Source organism: Aspergillus stella-maris (genome assembly GCF_047715825.1).
Source record: "Aspergillus stella-maris strain CBS 113639 unplaced genomic scaffold BDV14scaffold_35, whole genome shotgun sequence".
In the NCBI taxonomy this organism is placed as follows: Eukaryota; Fungi; Ascomycota; class Eurotiomycetes; order Eurotiales; family Aspergillaceae; genus Aspergillus; species Aspergillus stella-maris.
The window spans coordinates 65,870-82,100 of NW_027396829.1; the positions used below are offsets into that span (position 1 = coordinate 65,870).

The following is a 16,231-nucleotide window of genomic DNA, read 5'->3' on the forward strand; positions in this document are numbered from 1 at the left end:
GCGGCCCACTCCGGTCTTCTCTCGGTTGAAGTCTGATCTTCGTTCTTCCCCAGAGCCGCGGTTGTTCGAGCTCCAGGCCTATATCATACCGTGGAGTAACTTGCTCTCCGCCCGAGTTTCTTTTTCCTCCCTTTATACCCTACACAACTATCAATATGTCCTCTGCACAGCAACGACTTTCTTCTATCGCGAATCAGCTCACGGGCTCGAGTGCTGCAGCTTCTAGAGAGAAGCTGCTGGCCAAAAACCCCGACGATGTGGTACGCTGAACCATTTGGCTGAATATAAATGCTGTCGCTGATATTTTGGGTCAGGTCATCACGCTGGCTATTCGAACACCACTTACAAAAGCGAGGAAGGGTGGTCTCAAAGACACACGTCTGGACGACTTGCTAATCTCTCTGTTGACGGTACGTCGCTAACCGATTCAATGCTCCCCCGTCCTTTTTAGGGCGCTAATGCGTAAAGTAGAGCGTTCGCGAAAAGTCCAAGTTGGATCCGAATCTTGTCGAGGATGTCTGCGTCGGAAACTGTCTCTGCCCCGGTCAAGCATACGTTGCCCGCTCCGCCGTGCTTGCAGCTGGGTTCCCCGCAAGCACCGCCGCGTCCGTCACCAACCGCTTCTGCTCTTCTGGATTGCTGGCGATCCAGAACATTGCTAACCAGATCATCGCTGGATCCATCGACGTCGGAGTTGCAGTTGGTGCAGAGAGCATGAGCACTAATGCCGATGGTGGTGCGCCAGACCTGTCCAACTCGATCCTAACACACCCGGTTGCCTCGCAAAACACACAACCAATGGGGCAAACATCGGAGAACGTCGCCGGCCAATTCAGCATCTCGCGTGAAAAGCACGACCAATTCGCTGCCAAGAGTTACCAAAAGGCCGAGGCTGCCCAGAAGGCTGGTTGGTTTGAAGACGAAATCGTCCCTGTTGAAACACAAATCAAAGATCCCCAGACCGGCGAGGTCAAGTCTATTGTTGTCAATCGGGATGACGGTATCCGTTATGGAACCACTGCCGAGTCGTTGGGAAAGATCCGCTCTGCGTTCCCTCAGTGGAAGCCGAGCAACACCACTGGCGGAAATGCCAGTCAGATCACCGACGGAGCAGCAGCACTTGTGCTCATGAAGCGGTCCCGTGCACAGGAGCTCGGTCAGCCGATTATCGGAAAGTTTGCTGGTGCAACAGTGGTCGGCTTGGAACCCAGGATCATGGGTATTGGGCCCTCAATTGCCATTCCAAAGATCCTTTCCAAGTTCGGCTTGACCAACAACGAGATTGACGTTTTCGAGATCAACGAGGCATTCGCTTCCATGGTATGTGTTTTCAAGCACCGAGGTTTGGGCGAGGAGGCTAACAGCATGTCAGGGTGTATACTGTGTCCAGAAACTCGGTCTAGACGAGGCGAAGGTTAATCCTCGCGGTGGAGCTATGTAAGACTTCAACCCTGTTTCCGTGATATAGGTTGCTGACATGTTTAGTGCCTTTGGTCACCCTCTCGGAGCAACTGGTGCGCGCCAGGTTGTCACTGCTCTCTCGGAGCTGCGACGACAAGACAAGAGAGTGGCTGTCACCTCTATGTGTGTTGGAACTGTGAGTTTTTCGTCCTCCCCATATAACACATTGCTGACCTTTTGACTGCAGGGCATGGGTATGGCAGGTATTTTCGTCTCTGAGCACTAGGAGGACCATTTGGAAATCCTCCAGTTTGTATATACTATACCTAAATGGCAGTGACCTTGTATACTGCCACTTGATATTCGATAAGACATCGTGCGGAGATAATTGGGGACTGATAATGAGTGGGGCGCTCCATTTCAAGAGAGATCGTAGCTTGAGGGAGAGATACCCAGTACCCCAGCGGTGATGATAAACAACTGGAGACAGGGTTACTAGAGCGATATATCTTCAATCAGATATCGACAGTTTAATGTTTATCAGGACAACAGATGCCATTTAGCAATAATAGTCAGCCTCATGCAGAGGTGTTATCGAAGTGCCAAGAACATGGATTGGATTAGCTCGCCGGCGCTATCACGTGGATCCCGCCCAGCCATTCGTCACCGCAGCGGCGCTTCAACGGACTGGAGGCGTCCCATGACACCATCCTCATTCTCCAACGTTCCTCACTGTTCAACTCTCCTCAGCTCCTTGCTTCAAGCCTCCAACTGCGTATCTGCACCTACGTAAGGCTACGTTAGAGACGAAATATCAGCGATAACCGCTGCTCTAATCCTCCTATTACCACTCTCGATTCCAGCGTCTTCTCCGCACGAGATCATGAAGCTCTTATCGTCCGCCACCGCTCTGCTGTGCCTGGCCCCGCTGGCCGTCACAGCCAAACCCGCCTCGTTCTTCGGGTTCTCCCAGGATGTGATCGCTCAAGGTGAGCCCGTCAAAGGCGACAACCCCCTCGAGTACTGCGCAAACACTCGTGACTACTCTTTGGAGATCCAGTCCGTGGACTTGGCTCCCAACCCTCCCAAGCCGTGAGTTCCTAGTTGATATAACTCGTATCTGCGGGCTGTTGATTCTAACTCTTTCTAGTGGTCAAACCCTCAAGATCAAGGCCTCGGGTGTTCTCCACGAGCGAGTTGAGAAGGGCGCCTATGTCCTTTTGGAAGTCAAGTACGGCTTGATCACTCTCCTCAGGCAGCAGCCCGATCTGTGCGATCAGCTTGGAAACGTGGACTTGGAATGTCCTCTGGAGGAAGGTCCTATGGTTCTGACCAAGGAGGTTGATCTTCCGGCTCAGATTCCTCCGGTATGTTCTTCTCTTCCTGCCCAAATTCCCATGAATTCGCTAGCTAACATACTTGTGTCAAATAGGGCCGATACACCGTCCACGCCGACGTTTACAACAAGGACGGCAAGCAGATTACCTGCCTTGATGGCAAGAACATCCAGTTCTAAGGGATGATGCAGCCCATCGTCTTGATACCTCACATGTCTCTATAACGCCTACACGATCCACAACTCTCTGAACCACTCTACGATCTGTCCACGCTGCGCATTTATATTTGTTTCCCCTTTTATTTCAAGAAAACGGCTCACGTCTATCACTTCGCGGTTCCTGCTAGTAATGTACGATTGCTACGTCTTGCGGCGTTCGGGATATGCTTGATTTGACTCTTCTTCTACGTGACTCTCAATATGCATAGTATGCAATGAGCATCTTAATGGCTTATCTGCCTCCGCTTCGGGTGGCTGTTTCATTATACCGCCTGTTTATCCGAGTTTCTTTGTTTCGGCTTCAGTGCCCCTAATACATCATTCGAATGTGTTCTCTTACTCCCGTAGAAGATCAACCCAATGGGGACATAGGCCGTAGCTGTGAGCTGAACTAGTAAATTTGCCGCCTGGAGCCTCTTGTAGTTTTAGTGTAAAATGTGACTCTCAGCGCTCCCGAGAATGATCAAGACAATGTATATTCCTCAAACATAGAATGCATAAATATGTGACAAGAACCCGCGAACAAAACACCACTCAATCTATTCACCGAATAATCTCCGTACCCGCTTTAATACACTGTCCTTCTCCGGGTCATATGGGTGGTCCTTGCTGGGAATCTCGAGCACGGCGGGGAAGGCTTCAGAATAGGCATCGACCACGTGTCGAATGCGTTCTGCTACCTGTTATAACATACCAGTTAGCATTGCACCGCAAACTCTCTTACAGGATCAAGTGCCGGGTCGGGCATCGCTCACGTGTTGGTTGATCAAGAGCACAGCGATATCTTTCCGTTCCTGCGTGAAGCTCTGGAACGCCTTTTCGATTGTGGAGGTTTCTGTCTTTGCGTCGACGACGAGGAAATTGCGTTGCGCGTCCGGGGGGCCTGTTACGTGCTGTATATCGAGGTACCATATCAGTTTGCTGTTCACTCTTGCGGCATATGTCGCTGTCCACATACCCCAATACCGGCGAGGAGAAGCCCTGTTACGGAGCTGTTACGGAGCGGAGGTTCGTTAGCGGGATTCTTTGAGATATTTTCAGTGCTGATAGCGTACTCTTCATCGCCGATGACAGCGAGGAACTGTCGGTCCTGTTGTAAACCAAGCAGTTAGACAGAGTCCGCAGGTGAGGGGAGCAAAAGAGCGGTACCTTGTAAGCGACGGGGCCAGCCGCCATGGTGCTTGGATGAAGGTGCGTAGACGAGTGATTCAGTAGGTAGCTCCAATAGCTCTTGCGTAGAAGCCTTGCGAAAGAGTAAAGTTTGATCTCAGATTGAAGTCGCAACTGTCAGTCGGCGAGCTTTGGACCTGATGTCGGGACTCTCACAGCACGGCCGTCAATCGTCATCCCGAAGAGGTCTAGTTCCACCCGCACGTTCACATATCGGCCTTAGCGCCGCTTATCTAAGCCGAGCTCCCCCCATATTTTTTCTGTATTGTTGTTGCGTTGTTTACAGCTGTAAGCTGCTTCGAAGCTCAGGAGGTCCGGATTTGGCCAGGGTTCACTACGCTAGAGCTTCATTTTGGTCTAGAGCTTTGGACCTGATTGCGGTCCTTTGTCGTCTATCGCTTGCTCAGTTCGTCGTTACTTTGACATCACCATGCCGCGACTTGTACGCCGCCAGCCGTTGGCGGAGCGCATCAAGGCCTACTTGAACCCGCTGGATTTCTTGCTTTGGCTGTCCGAGGAGATTGATGCGAATGATTGGGATCAGTTTGAGAAGGACTGGGCGACGACGCTAGGTGTTATTTTGAACTTGGTGTTTATAGTTGCGAGGGCGAACAGCCGAACGAGCGGCAGCGATGCTATCGATGATGTCTTTGGCGACGAGGGAGGAGTTTCATGGCTTAGCTGGATGGTGAGTCGGCAGTACAATATAAAGGGATGGAAGATGGGCTAACCGATCTACTAGGCGTCGTTCATTGTACACTCCCTCATCCTCGCCTCCACCTTGAATGCCTTCTATACCTTCCATCGCAAACGGTTTTATCGGTTCTTCGAGAACTCAATCGATCAAGCGCCTACTACACCGTCAGCTCAGCGCGTGCGAGTCAACTCTCGACCTGCCGCTGCGTCGCCGCTGCGATACCTAGCTAATGCGCTTTCTGGGTCTGCAGAGTCGAGGGCGCATCCGAATGCCGAGCGCGATGTTTGGGAGCTTGCTCTCTGGGATCCTTTACCCATTTCTCTCCGGTTGTTCTGCCTTTTCAGCCCCGGTCATGCATTGGTCTACTGGATTTTCCTGCCCACGCAGCTCTCAGACCCTCGACCGAGCGTTACAATCGTTACGACTCTCGTGGTGACAACGCTGCTCTCGGTTCAAATGTCTTTCCTCGCATCGTTCTTCAAGCAGCAAGCCAAGGACTCGCTCTTGGTACACAAGGAAGTGCTGAAGGAGTACGATACGAAATTTGTTCACCCGCGGACTCAACCGGTGATGAGAGAAGTTGGAACCCAGTTTTCTGGTCCCCAGCAAGCGTTCGAGGAGAAATACAACAAAGTCGATACCTTTACTCCCGCTGTTGTCATTAACAGAGGATTTAAGACAAGCCCCAACCCGAACTATGTGAGGCATATTGACCCAGAAGGAGCCTCATCCCGAAGCAGCTCCTTCAACTCTACGCCCACACGGCCCTCGCAATCCGTGCAAACACCAGGTTACCTGCGCGACGCTTCTCCCATTGTGAAATCCGCCCTTGGCTCTATTCGCCAGCCTCAGTTCCGACAGAGCCCGGTTCCGCCTCGCACTGGTGATGGAGGAAGTCTGGGAGTGTACTCACACGCCAATTCACCTTTAAGAAAGTCCACGCCGGGGAACCTTGATCGTCGGCTACATAACAGCGGAGACTTTTTCTACCGGGAACGAAGCGCGCGACCCTCGAGCCCGCTAAAGAAGAGCAACATTGCTGCTGCTCCGAGTCCCCTGGCTTCAACAAGCAGAGGCCAAGGTAGACGTGAAACTGGACGCTTTTGAGTTACCAAGTAAAAGCTGTCCTTCCTTATGGTCGGTATACTATACGATGAGTGATCTTTGCATCTACAGAGAATCCGATATTAGCCTTAATTCTTGTATAGCATTCTCATGTAATGGGCATGCACCTGTCAATGTGGAATGTGGCTGGGAAAGCTTGTTCTACTCAGATTCAAGCCGAGGGCAGGTTGGAGTGAAGGGCGACATCATAATTCATTTTGGATGTCGATGTCCCAGGCTCATCACGAATCGCAGTCACGGTGTGCAAGCGAAGATTGACCATCAATGGGGCATCTGCTTCTTAACAAGCAATACCTCGGCCTAGAATTCTGATTCCATTCCAAAATGCATCAGAACTTGCAGAGTGCATTCCACTGTGGTTTGGCGGTGCATTCCCAACTGTGGCGACCCAACATTGTACATTCCAGATCCTCGGACCACAACATATACGCGGCTTCTGGCCCAGACTCCCAACGTCTCGTCGACTAGGTGTTGTTCTCGACTTTGTTGTGGTGGTTGCCGCTCCTCGATGGTTCCTTCCTCAACACCCAACTAGCCACGAACGTTGGCCCGCCACACACTCCTCTATTGCTGGTCGCCCATGGAAAGATTGGTTGCACCGAACAATTGGCACTGACCTTTGAGTCGCCGCCACCAGTGCTTGCGACCTTATATACATATCAATATGGTTATCGATATTCCCCTATCAAATGGGCAGATGGTCAATCGTCAGTCCCGACCGCGTCACAGCAAAGGTGCAACCACCAACCCGGACGCGAACGACACTCAGAATGGCGCGGCCGAGTTAGCAAGCGCGCCAGAGACTAACAAGTCTGAAATTGACGATGATACTCCGCCTACACCCCCACCTAAGCGTACGCCTACTAAGCTTCCCGTGCTCAAGGTTGTCACAGATAGATATAACGAGCCCGGCACCTCACCTGGTAGCGAAAAAGGGCGCGACGGATCGCCTGAATATGAATCCCCCAAGCATTTGGACAAAGAACGCGAGCGATACTGGCAGAAGATCCGAGATAGATTCGACAAGGACTCGCTGACAAGGAGCGGAGCGTACCGAAAGTTCATCTCCTTGGCGACCTCGTCGCGACAGGAAATAGCAAAGGATAGAAAGAATAACGACGATTCTTCTCCTGACAAATCATCTAACTCGGAGTCGAGCCTGACGGCCAAGACAAACATTTTGACCCCTAGACGACGAAACGGCTTTCGTGATAGTACTTCGACCAATCGACACCGCTTCTCTGACATATCAGGGCGAACAAAGAGTAACCATTCCGCCAGCTCAAATGACAGCGGGGCGTCCAGTCTCAGATACAAAACGGGCAGCACTACCAATTCCTCTATCAATACGGGTTCTTCCGTGTCGCCCATCTCCAGCCGCTCTTCGAGGAAAGAATGGGAAGATCGGTTCGTCGTTCATATGCCATCTGCGCGTGAGCCCAATCCTCCTACTATGGGCGTACGGCAAATTGCCCAGTACCAGAAGAGTATCGAAAGAGTCCAGACGGAAGGAGGGTCAATGGTTGATCCTGACACCCTCCCGAGCCCGCGTAGCGGAACACCAGAGCAACAACACAAGTGCTCTGAGCTGGCCGGAAAGCGGGTGGGAGCACTTGATGGGCACGATGCCCGATCAAAGGATGACGCTGATCCCTATTCCCATAACAATCGCTACTACTGCCCCGACGAGATTGGCAAGGGGCACAGGATCAGCACAATCTGGGAAGAGGCATCCACGGCTTCTAAACAGAAATCACCTCCCGCAAATTCAGACGGTTCTTTTTTAGGGTGCAAGGAAATCAATGGCCCAAACGACCGAAATCCGGACGAAATACTATATTTTTCAACACCAGAGCGCCCCAAAGTCGTGGACATTCCGCCGGCTCGTATGCCCAAGGTGTCAGAATCAAAACTCAACCCAGCTCGTCAGAGCAAGGGAGCGCTCGGAGAGACGAAGCTCGTACAAGAAGAGTGGGAACCAATTTCTCGGAATTTGAAACATGCCCAATGCTCGAAGCCGTCGCCAAAAGTTCTGTGCAGGGAGGCACAATGCCACCAACTGAAGACAAACAGGTCTACGAGCCTCGACGCGAAAGACGCCCTCGATTCTATCGAGAAGCAGTCCGAGAACCAGAGGTCGATCCCCAAGCCGGACGATGTGTTCATTATCACACCCACTATAACACGTACTATGGTGACCATGACGGATTTGAGAGAACACCTACCCAAGCAATCCGTCGTCAAGGAACCCGTCGCGCGCAGCGCGGGCGAAATCATCACCGACGCTCGAACAAAGTTCCCGACAAATACCAAGGGGGCTGCACCCCCTTCAGGTCTTCGCCGACTGAGCCAAAATTCATGGCAAAAGTCAAGCGCGCCCTCAGCAACGCCTTTGGCACCAGCTCCCGCCACGGATGCTCCCGCCGTAAAGTTTCGCGCAGACGCAGAAGCCATCACAACCGCCACCACCGTGGACAAGGGCACCACAGCAGAGAGACCGCGGGGTATGCGTGGGTGCATCCGTACACCAGGGATCCCAAGATCGTCCACCGACTCTCGCATCGATCCTCTGCCAGACAGACCGATCAAGATCAACGTCACCACACCACTCACTAGATCGAACCATGTCCAGCCGCGAAAGTCATCTTTGGCACAGTCTCCAGAGAAGAAAGCAACAATGCCACTGAAGAAAGCTCCTTCTCCTCCTCCCCGCAAGAGCTCAATGCGGCCTATGAGTGCAGTTATGCAAGCCAAGATTGTTAATGTTGCTGAGCTAGATGGGTACCAAGTGGACGAACAACGGGAGACCAACTCCAGTACCGTGACTTCTCCTGATAAGGAAAACAAGGCGCAACCCGCGGTCAAGAAAATGATGAGCTCAGACACAATTCACATGACCATTGATATGATTTTTGTGTTCGTCGCCCAAGTTCAAGGATACTGTCGACAAATTAAAGAGAACCGCGCTTCAAAGGTGGTTCTACTCAAACTCTTTTTGAACAGTGTGTTCGGTATGCTTGAGCACTGCTTACTCGTGCTTCGACGAGGTCTAGGTGTGTTGTCCGAGTACAATACTACAGGTGTTTGGCCCAAGACTAGCGACGGGGACATTGGCTGGCTGTTGACTGATATCGGTCAAGCTTTGGTATATCTCGCGGTTCTAGGGTTTATCGGCATGGTTTTTGCGCGAGCTGTTGGATTCATTATCCTCACTGGGACTTGGATATTGTGGCTTGTGAGACCATTTGTTTTGGCTGTTCGGGCGGTGTCGCGATTTATACAGGTATAGAGCAGTCGCTTGTTCTCTGTCTGTCCTCGGGTTTTCCGCCTTCAACCCGGGTCGAGATATCTTTCCACCTTATATTTCTAGCCCTCCTATGGCTATCCTTGCTCTCATCGTTAACTACCTCTGTGTCCATACCATGTACAATACCTTACTCTGCAATCCGAATATGATCCTTGCCTAGACATCCCTTACGTAGCAGTGTGACGTTAAGCATCATATACCTCAGAACGTAGGAGATTCATGTTTATTATTCTTTCCTTGCTACCAAGGAAGGAAGGTGTATATCTGGCTCTATCGACTCAATTGTATAGTAATTGTATGACAAGGCCAAATCAGATTCGAATGCAGTAGTATATCCAAAACCATGCAAAGAAAAGGAAAATACTCCAGCTCTTCCGTATCCCATGTTGAAGAGGATGCGATTGCTTTTTGTTCATCATCATAAGTTAGTCCAGTTCAGTTCAGTCAAACTCCGTCGTCCCGTGCTGTGTGTTGAAGATTATATTCCCATACCTGGCCAGTCCAGGCCACTCATGCTCATGCTTTCGTGAAAAATGTTGAATAACGATTCATATGTTGAAGATTCGCGAACCCGAAATAGTAAAATCCGAAGTCGAAGCGAAGAAATATAATAAGGTTGAAATGCGAGGGTATATTGTTGAGAATGGAAAGGTCATGTTGAATTAAATAACGCTTGAGGAAGAAATCGTTGAGAGGTCTTCATTTCGTGTCGCCGTAAAACATTTCATTTTTGTGCCAGGTGCATCAAGCGTCTGGCTGGTATCGTTGAGAGTCGTCGTGTTGAAGATTAGGTGTTGAATTAGGTTGTAGAGTAAAGTAAGAAGGGAGGCATGTTGGAGTGCCTAGTTCTTTGTGGGTTCTGTTGTAGTCCCGTTGGTAGCTCCGTTGGAGGTGCCATTGTGTTGAGCCTTTGGTTCGGCTGGGGCGTCGCCTGTGACTTCGACGTCGATGTCTTTGACTTCCAGGTCCTTGAAAAGGTTGAAGAGGTCGTATGTGTTGTGGAAGTCGTTGTTGACTAGAGGGTCAGTAAAGCGTCAAAGCAGACATAAGGGTACTTACCAATGTTGACAAGGTACCAGTCGTCCATGATACCCTGGAGCAGCTTTCGGCTGGGGCTTGTGGCTTCATGACACTTGGCCCAGTCCTCACCGAGCTGGTATGCCTCATCCTTCCAGGCCAAGAAACTGACTGTTTCAACGATGGTCGGTTGGACAACCTCGCGGCCGGCAAAGATACCCCATGTCAATGCATTCGGGCTGTCACGGGTGTTTGTTCGCAGCAATCCTGCCTTTGTCACAGCGTGATAGGTGAGATCCGAGTTCGCGTTCATGCGAGAAATCAACTCGTCAATCAGGTAAGGAGGAACGAGGAGCTCGAGGTATGCCTTTTGGTAGACAAATCCGTTCTTAGGACCCCATCCGTAGACAGGGTGAGAGGACTTGGCACCGTTGACAGCCGGTTGAGAGTTGATGGTGAGGAAACCGCGCTTGTTCAGCTCAACAAGTGGGTCCTTGATGGCATTTGTCTCGGGGGTGATGGGAGAGTCGCTCCACGGAAGTCGGTCGAGGCCACCTTCCAGGAATCGGACGAAGACGTCGGTGAGATCACGAACAGACTTGGGCTCGCCCCAGAGTTTGATGTTTTGCTCGTTCGTCCCCTTGATACCAATACCGTAGAGCTCCAACTCACCAAAGGCGGGAGATCTGGAATCCGTCCAGCGGCCGTTGGGGAATTCATCCCAGATCTGTGTTCGCGCAATGTAGGACGAGTTGCGGTTCCGCCAGAAGATGGGGCGTACGTCCTCCTCTCTCCGGTTCAGACCAAGCGAGGGCCTCCAAGGCAGAGGTCGAGGGATCGGGGCTTCGGCTGTTGGCATGAGTTGGAGGTCTTCGAGGACAAGCTGTGTCGACTGGGCGAGATTCATCGTATAGCTAACCAGTTAGAAAGAGAGATTTCATGGTAAAGAAGGAGACTTACAAGTGCAAGTGCTTGATTCCAGAAGCAATCAGTCTCCGGCACATGTCTGCGATCAGCTTCTTGCCAATTTGCTTCACCGCAGCATCGTCGTTCTTCACGGGCTCCAGAGCCTCAAGCCAGTCGGGAGGAATGCGAGTCTTGGTCCAGTTTGCGCGCCTGATGAAAGCAGCGTATGTCTGAATGGGCATGATACCGGGAATAATAGGCACGTTGATCCCCTTGGCGCGACATTTGGCAACCCAGTTGATGAAGTTGTCTGTGTCGTAGAACATTTGAGTGACGATAAACGTGCTGCCTGCGTCAACCTTTTCCTTGAGATGGTCGATCAAAAGGTCGACGTCTGGGTTGTCATCGGCTCCCTCGGGGTATCCTCCAACACCAATGCAGAAATGGTTTCCATATTTGTCCTTGATGTATTTGACCAGGTCCTTTGCGTACCGGAACCCGCCGTCTGTAGCTTCCCATACTTCCTTTTCACGAGGAGGGTCACCGCGGAGCGCGAGAATGTTTGTGCAGCCCGCTTTGTAGGCAGATTGAAGTGCATTGTCCACTCGCTCCTGGGGCATGTCCGTACAAGTCAAGTGCATACATGTTTCCAGACCATAAACCGATTGCGCGACATTGACCATTTCACAGGTCAAGTCTGACAGTCGTCCACCGGCGCCCCACGTAACGTCGATGAAGGAGGGGCCTAGAGCGTGCATGCGGTCCATTCGGTCGTACAGATTCTGGACACCCTGAGCCGTCTTTGGAGGAAAGAATTCGAACGAGATGCCGATCTTGCCGGCAGCCTCATTTTGGGCGAGCTTATCTTGGATATGCATTTTGAAGCTGGAAGTATCAGTATTTATTTGTCGGCCGATACCGGAGAAACAAAAAAAAAAGTCGAGGAAAGTCAGAAGTCACTCACAATGGAATTCAGTTATCGTCACAAAGCCGTCTCGAGGTTATAGAGTTGTTCAAAAGGGTCAATTCCGAGCAACAAGCTGACAGTTGGTCTGCTTACGGGCAGCGCAGCGGTGTGTTTCTCGAATGTTCAAGCCCGAAGCAGAAACATACAACTCAGGCGACAAAGTAAAATGTAAAACGCAGGAACAATGATATTCAAGACGGAATTGACACAATGGCACAGTATAGCAACCAACAGAGAACCTGCTCCAAGGCAAGACCAAGGTAGAAAGAATGCAGAAGGTGAGGACCCCTCAGGACCGGACTTCGGAGGATCTAATGGCACGTGGATTCCCCGAGAGTGATTATATCCCCCGAGACGAGCAACTAAGAGCAGCGACCAGACAAGAGAAGAGAAGCAGAATGTCACCCCAGGAGAAGCAGAGGGAGAATGTGGAGAGGACAGAAAAAGAAAAGGGCGGAGGAAGAAGAAGCTCGGAGGGTTGTTGAGTGGTCTGCTCAGTTCTGGTCCCGCCCCTCCTTCCTCCGCCGCCCCTCACTCGCTCTGCTCCAGAAAAAAATGCCGATACTTTTTTTACTCTGTACACTCTTCTCTATCTACCCTCCATAGCAATTGACTATTTTTGATACCCTCTATACCATAATCTACATTCCGAGTCTCACGACTTTCTAAAAGCAAAATGTCCGCCAACGCCGAATCCAAAGCCACCCTCCTCCCCCTCCTAATCTCCAACAACGTCCTCTCCTTTGGCACCTACACCCTCAAATCCGGCCGTGAATCACCCTACTTCTTCACCTCCTCCCTCCTGCACACGGCACCTCTCCTCCGCGCTACCTCCGCCGCCTACGCGAGCGTCCTCTCCGCCGCCCCCTTCGTAACAACCAACAGCGACGGCACAACAGCCCCCAACTTTGACATCATCTTTGGCCCCGCATACAAGGGCATCCCCATCTGCGCGGCCGTAACAAACGAGCTCGCGCACGGCTCCGGAAACTGGGACAACGTCTCTTACTCGTTCAACCGCAAGGAAGCCAAGGACCACGGCGAGGGCGGGAACATTGTTGGTGCGCCGCTGAAGGGGAAGAGGGTTGTTATTGTGGACGATGTTATTACCGCTGGTACGGCGCTGCGCGAGGCTGTGAGCATTATTGAGAAGGAGGGCGGTATTGTCTCTGGTGTTGTTGTTCTGTTGGACCGCGAGGAGCGTGTCTCTGAGAGTGAGGCTAAGAGTGCGATTGGTGTTGCGCAGCGGGATCTGGGCGAGAAGATTCCCATTCGCTCGGTTATTGGACTTACGGATTTAATTGAGAAGCTGGGAGGTGAGATTGGGGAGAAGGAGGTGCAGCGGTTGAAGGATTACCGTGCGCGCTATGGTGCTGAATGATGCGCTCGAATGTGGAATGGATAAAATAGATTTATGATAGAGAATGATTAGATATACGTTTTACGCCTTTTGAAGATGCTGTGTACGTCTACTCCCATACTCAGAGGGACAATTCACCGTCTCTTATTGCCAATGTCACTGCATAGTGTGGCACACGAAAGAGGTGTATATATATAAACGGATGCCTTGAAGACCATAGACGTTAATATCTAGACATCCATAACACCAGCTTGTTTTTCTCGGAATATGTCAGGACTGAACCTTGTAAACGCCCCCAAACTCAGAATTGGCAAACGAACTACATACCTAGTTCTACAACTGAGGTACAAAAGAAGATGCACGTGCTACAAACTCTACGGCTTGCGGCGTTTGATGGCGCCCAGTCTTGATAAATTCTGGAATAGTGCCTGGCGTTAGGAAGATACCGCGAATACTGGGTGTACTGAGGCGATGAGGCGATGAATTGCTGTAGGGAATGAAGCTATCGACCCTATCTGGTTGCTCCGATTACAGCACCAAGGTCGGCCTTTCTCTTGCTTTGCCTCAACTGCGGTGTGGTCTCTCACACTCCTTATTATGGCTCGATCAAGACCAGCTGATATCACAAGGCCGAGTTATCACAAAAGCTCATATCGCGTACACCAGCCACAGAAGCGCGTCAACCGAGAAGTCTGAACCTGACCTGACCTGACCACGCCTCATGCATGGGATCGTGCTCGATAATATTTCTTGATGCACACAAAATTGTGTACGCGTCTCTGAGGATCGGTGAGTGCGCTTGCCGAGGGTTCTACAGCAACTTGATAGTGATGTCCATCAGAACGCCAAGTAGAGTCACCGATATTTCTGGTTTCGTACTCTCATATGGGAAGACGCACAACGCAATTGGGAACTCACAGGAAGACGTCACGACAAACGCGTGTAGATATGAGCAGCCGCTGCAATGTAGTCCTTGAACCGACGCATGGTATACAGGACGTTGGCTTTCGTTTCTTGTTGATTCGTCTTCTACGCTGAGGGAATTGAAGAGTTCGCAGACGCTGGACGGTGTGCCATGTGCCAAGACTTTCGTACTGAGTTGCATAATGTGATATATAGAGAGACGGCGTTCTGGTGTATAACGAGTCATATTTGCAGCACCCACAAGACTACTGCGTCTAAAATGGGGACATAGCGATAATGCCGCCATGTGCACAGTAACAGGATATATCGGCACCTGCACAATGGGTAAGCTAGTGGTTGCCAAAAGGCTAAAAAGCGGAAATACACCCAGCCAGCCTTCTCGAATCGTGGACAAGGTTTGCCATATATGCAGTTTTAGCATGCTATTGTCTGCGTATGCGCCGGATTGGAGCAAGCTAGAGGCGTCAGCCGCGTCAGAACTGACGCAGTTTATCTGGGGCCAAGGATCAAGAGACTCGACGTGCATACAGTCTGAGAAGTTGCGAGACCTGCGAGATAGAAACCCAGTTCTGCTTCCAAAAGAACTGCAATGTTATCTCAATTTTAGCCGAGCTGGTAAAGATGCGTCCAGTTGTGGCGAGTTGATACCTGCGCATTGTGTAAGCCATCCCGGAACGCAGGGAGTACTAGGAGGTACACCAGTTGTTCCTTCTCGCAGGATAGAGTGGTGTCGCCTCAAGATATCTACCGTGCGTGGCCGCGTATATTGTGGCGTCGAGGACCCGATTCAGCTGCATGATGACCAAGCTGATGGGCTCCCGTGAAGTGATCGAACAGCTACCTTCAAGTTGGGACCAGAGAGCTCGGCTCAAACAATCCGCTAGCAGAACAGAATGACATCAAGAGGACTAGGTCTCTTTAGTGATTAGATTTGCTCGAGGGATGAAGGAAGAACACAGAAGACAGAATAGAGTAGGCGCAAGTGGGGCTGTTGCTTAACCAAGCCCACGCTAGTGAACCTACCTATATGTAAACGTGATACGGTGTAATTTACAGATGAGACCCCTCGCGAACGCTTACTGCCGGTTGCATATGCATACATATGACAGTTCCTTGTTGTTGATATTCCATTGCCAAAATCTGGGAACGTTGGGACTGTTCTTTTGGTTGGGCTTATTGACTGGTCTTATCTTGGGATGAACGGTCAGTAATCTGGGACCGACCACACCGTTGGGTACGCCGGATCTCAGTCCTTCTTCTCATTAGCAACTGACAAACTGAGACCTTCAGATTCTTAAGGTTTCTACTAGTGGCATAAAGATCGAGGGAAAGACGTGAGAACAAGTTATGCGCAGAGTCTCCTTGCATGTGCGTTCGCACGGAGTAAGAGCAAAGGGGTGCCCGCTACCGGCCACTTGAAAGTGTCAGTCTGTTGAGATATGAGACATCAATTTTGAAAAGCCCTGTGGTAGAGCTCATATCCCTGAGCCCGAGCAGCAAGGGGTAACCTTAGGGTATGTGCTCAATGCTTGGCAGCGTTCGCGGTATTCCGGACAAGACTACGCGGCTCGGCAGCCGATCTATATTCAGTACCTTGTCTACTACGTTGACATGCACCAGGTGTCAGGTATTGACAGAAAACTAGAAGCGGCTAGTGTCTATTATTAGATGAAAATTTGGCCGGCAAGTGGCAAGCTATGTTGGCTCGTAAGTTGTAGCAATCAGCGGGTCTCCAGATTGAGCTCGGAAAATAGATTCAATAGTCTGACTGTGCTTAGGTCGTTTTGAGTAGCTACTAGTTA

The 16,231-nt window shown here is 50.9% G+C and overlaps 8 protein-coding genes across 8 annotated transcripts; 6 read left to right on the plus strand and 2 right to left on the minus strand.

Annotated features, from left to right (window-relative positions):
• Positions 1 to 155: 155 nt before the first annotated feature.
• Positions 156 to 1,687, plus strand: BDV14DRAFT_190429 (putative peroxisomal 3-ketoacyl-coA thiolase (Kat1); the record flags this gene model as incomplete). The annotated part of the gene is made up of 6 exons (XM_073771331.1): positions 156 to 260; positions 315 to 410; positions 472 to 1,320; positions 1,373 to 1,437; positions 1,486 to 1,597; positions 1,649 to 1,687. 6 exons carry the CDS (start codon positions 156 to 158, stop codon positions 1,685 to 1,687), a joined length of 1,266 nt encoding a protein of 421 aa, XP_073627077.1.
• Positions 1,688 to 2,094: 407 nt separating this feature from the next.
• On the plus strand, positions 2,095 to 3,287 carry BDV14DRAFT_175297 (ML domain-containing protein). Its single transcript, XM_073769042.1, has 3 exons — positions 2,095 to 2,493; positions 2,552 to 2,768; positions 2,834 to 3,287. The coding sequence occupies exons 1-3, from the start codon at positions 2,285 to 2,287 to the stop codon at positions 2,915 to 2,917; spliced, it is 510 nt and encodes a 169-aa protein (XP_073627078.1). The 5' UTR covers positions 2,095 to 2,284; the 3' UTR covers positions 2,918 to 3,287.
• Positions 3,288 to 3,495: 208 nt separating this feature from the next.
• On the minus strand, positions 3,496 to 4,132 carry BDV14DRAFT_201133 (H(+)-transporting V1 sector ATPase subunit F; the record flags this gene model as incomplete). Its single annotated transcript, XM_073773679.1, has 4 exons — positions 3,496 to 3,636; positions 3,712 to 3,849; positions 3,915 to 4,046; positions 4,106 to 4,132. The coding sequence occupies 4 exons, from the start codon at positions 4,130 to 4,132 to the stop codon at positions 3,496 to 3,498; spliced, it is 438 nt and encodes a 145-aa protein (XP_073627079.1).
• A 290-nt stretch (positions 4,133 to 4,422) lies between these two features.
• BDV14DRAFT_79070 (Nur1/Mug154 family protein) lies at positions 4,423 to 6,271 on the plus strand. The gene is made up of 2 exons (XM_073777539.1): positions 4,423 to 4,814; positions 4,869 to 6,271. Exons 1-2 carry the CDS (start codon positions 4,557 to 4,559, stop codon positions 5,928 to 5,930), a joined length of 1,320 nt encoding a protein of 439 aa, XP_073627080.1. The 5' UTR covers positions 4,423 to 4,556; the 3' UTR covers positions 5,931 to 6,271.
• Positions 6,272 to 6,612: 341 nt separating this feature from the next.
• Positions 6,613 to 9,237, plus strand: BDV14DRAFT_190433 (putative NTP binding protein; the record flags this gene model as incomplete). The annotated part of the gene is made up of 2 exons (XM_073771332.1): positions 6,613 to 6,648; positions 6,718 to 9,237. The coding sequence occupies 2 exons, from the start codon at positions 6,613 to 6,615 to the stop codon at positions 9,235 to 9,237; spliced, it is 2,556 nt and encodes an 851-aa protein (XP_073627081.1).
• Positions 9,238 to 9,868: 631 nt separating this feature from the next.
• BDV14DRAFT_79081 (methylenetetrahydrofolate reductase (NAD(P)H) MET13) lies at positions 9,869 to 12,274 on the minus strand. Its single transcript, XM_073777540.1, has 4 exons — positions 12,143 to 12,274; positions 11,233 to 12,063; positions 10,315 to 11,186; positions 9,869 to 10,270 (listed from the first exon to the last, which is right to left on the minus strand). Exons 2-4 carry the CDS (start codon positions 12,054 to 12,056, stop codon positions 10,098 to 10,100), a joined length of 1,869 nt encoding a protein of 622 aa, XP_073627082.1. The 5' UTR covers positions 12,057 to 12,063; positions 12,143 to 12,274; the 3' UTR covers positions 9,869 to 10,097.
• Positions 12,275 to 12,625: 351 nt separating this feature from the next.
• Positions 12,626 to 13,756, plus strand: BDV14DRAFT_175302 (orotate phosphoribosyltransferase). The gene has a single exon (XM_073769043.1). The coding sequence runs from the start codon at positions 12,822 to 12,824 to the stop codon at positions 13,524 to 13,526; it is 705 nt and encodes a 234-aa protein (XP_073627083.1). The 5' UTR covers positions 12,626 to 12,821; the 3' UTR covers positions 13,527 to 13,756.
• Positions 13,757 to 14,559: 803 nt separating this feature from the next.
• BDV14DRAFT_175305 (uncharacterized protein) lies at positions 14,560 to 15,365 on the plus strand. Its single transcript, XM_073769044.1, has one exon. The coding sequence runs from the start codon at positions 14,714 to 14,716 to the stop codon at positions 15,251 to 15,253; it is 540 nt and encodes a 179-aa protein (XP_073627084.1). The 5' UTR covers positions 14,560 to 14,713; the 3' UTR covers positions 15,254 to 15,365.
• The last annotated feature ends 866 nt before the right edge of the window (positions 15,366 to 16,231 follow it).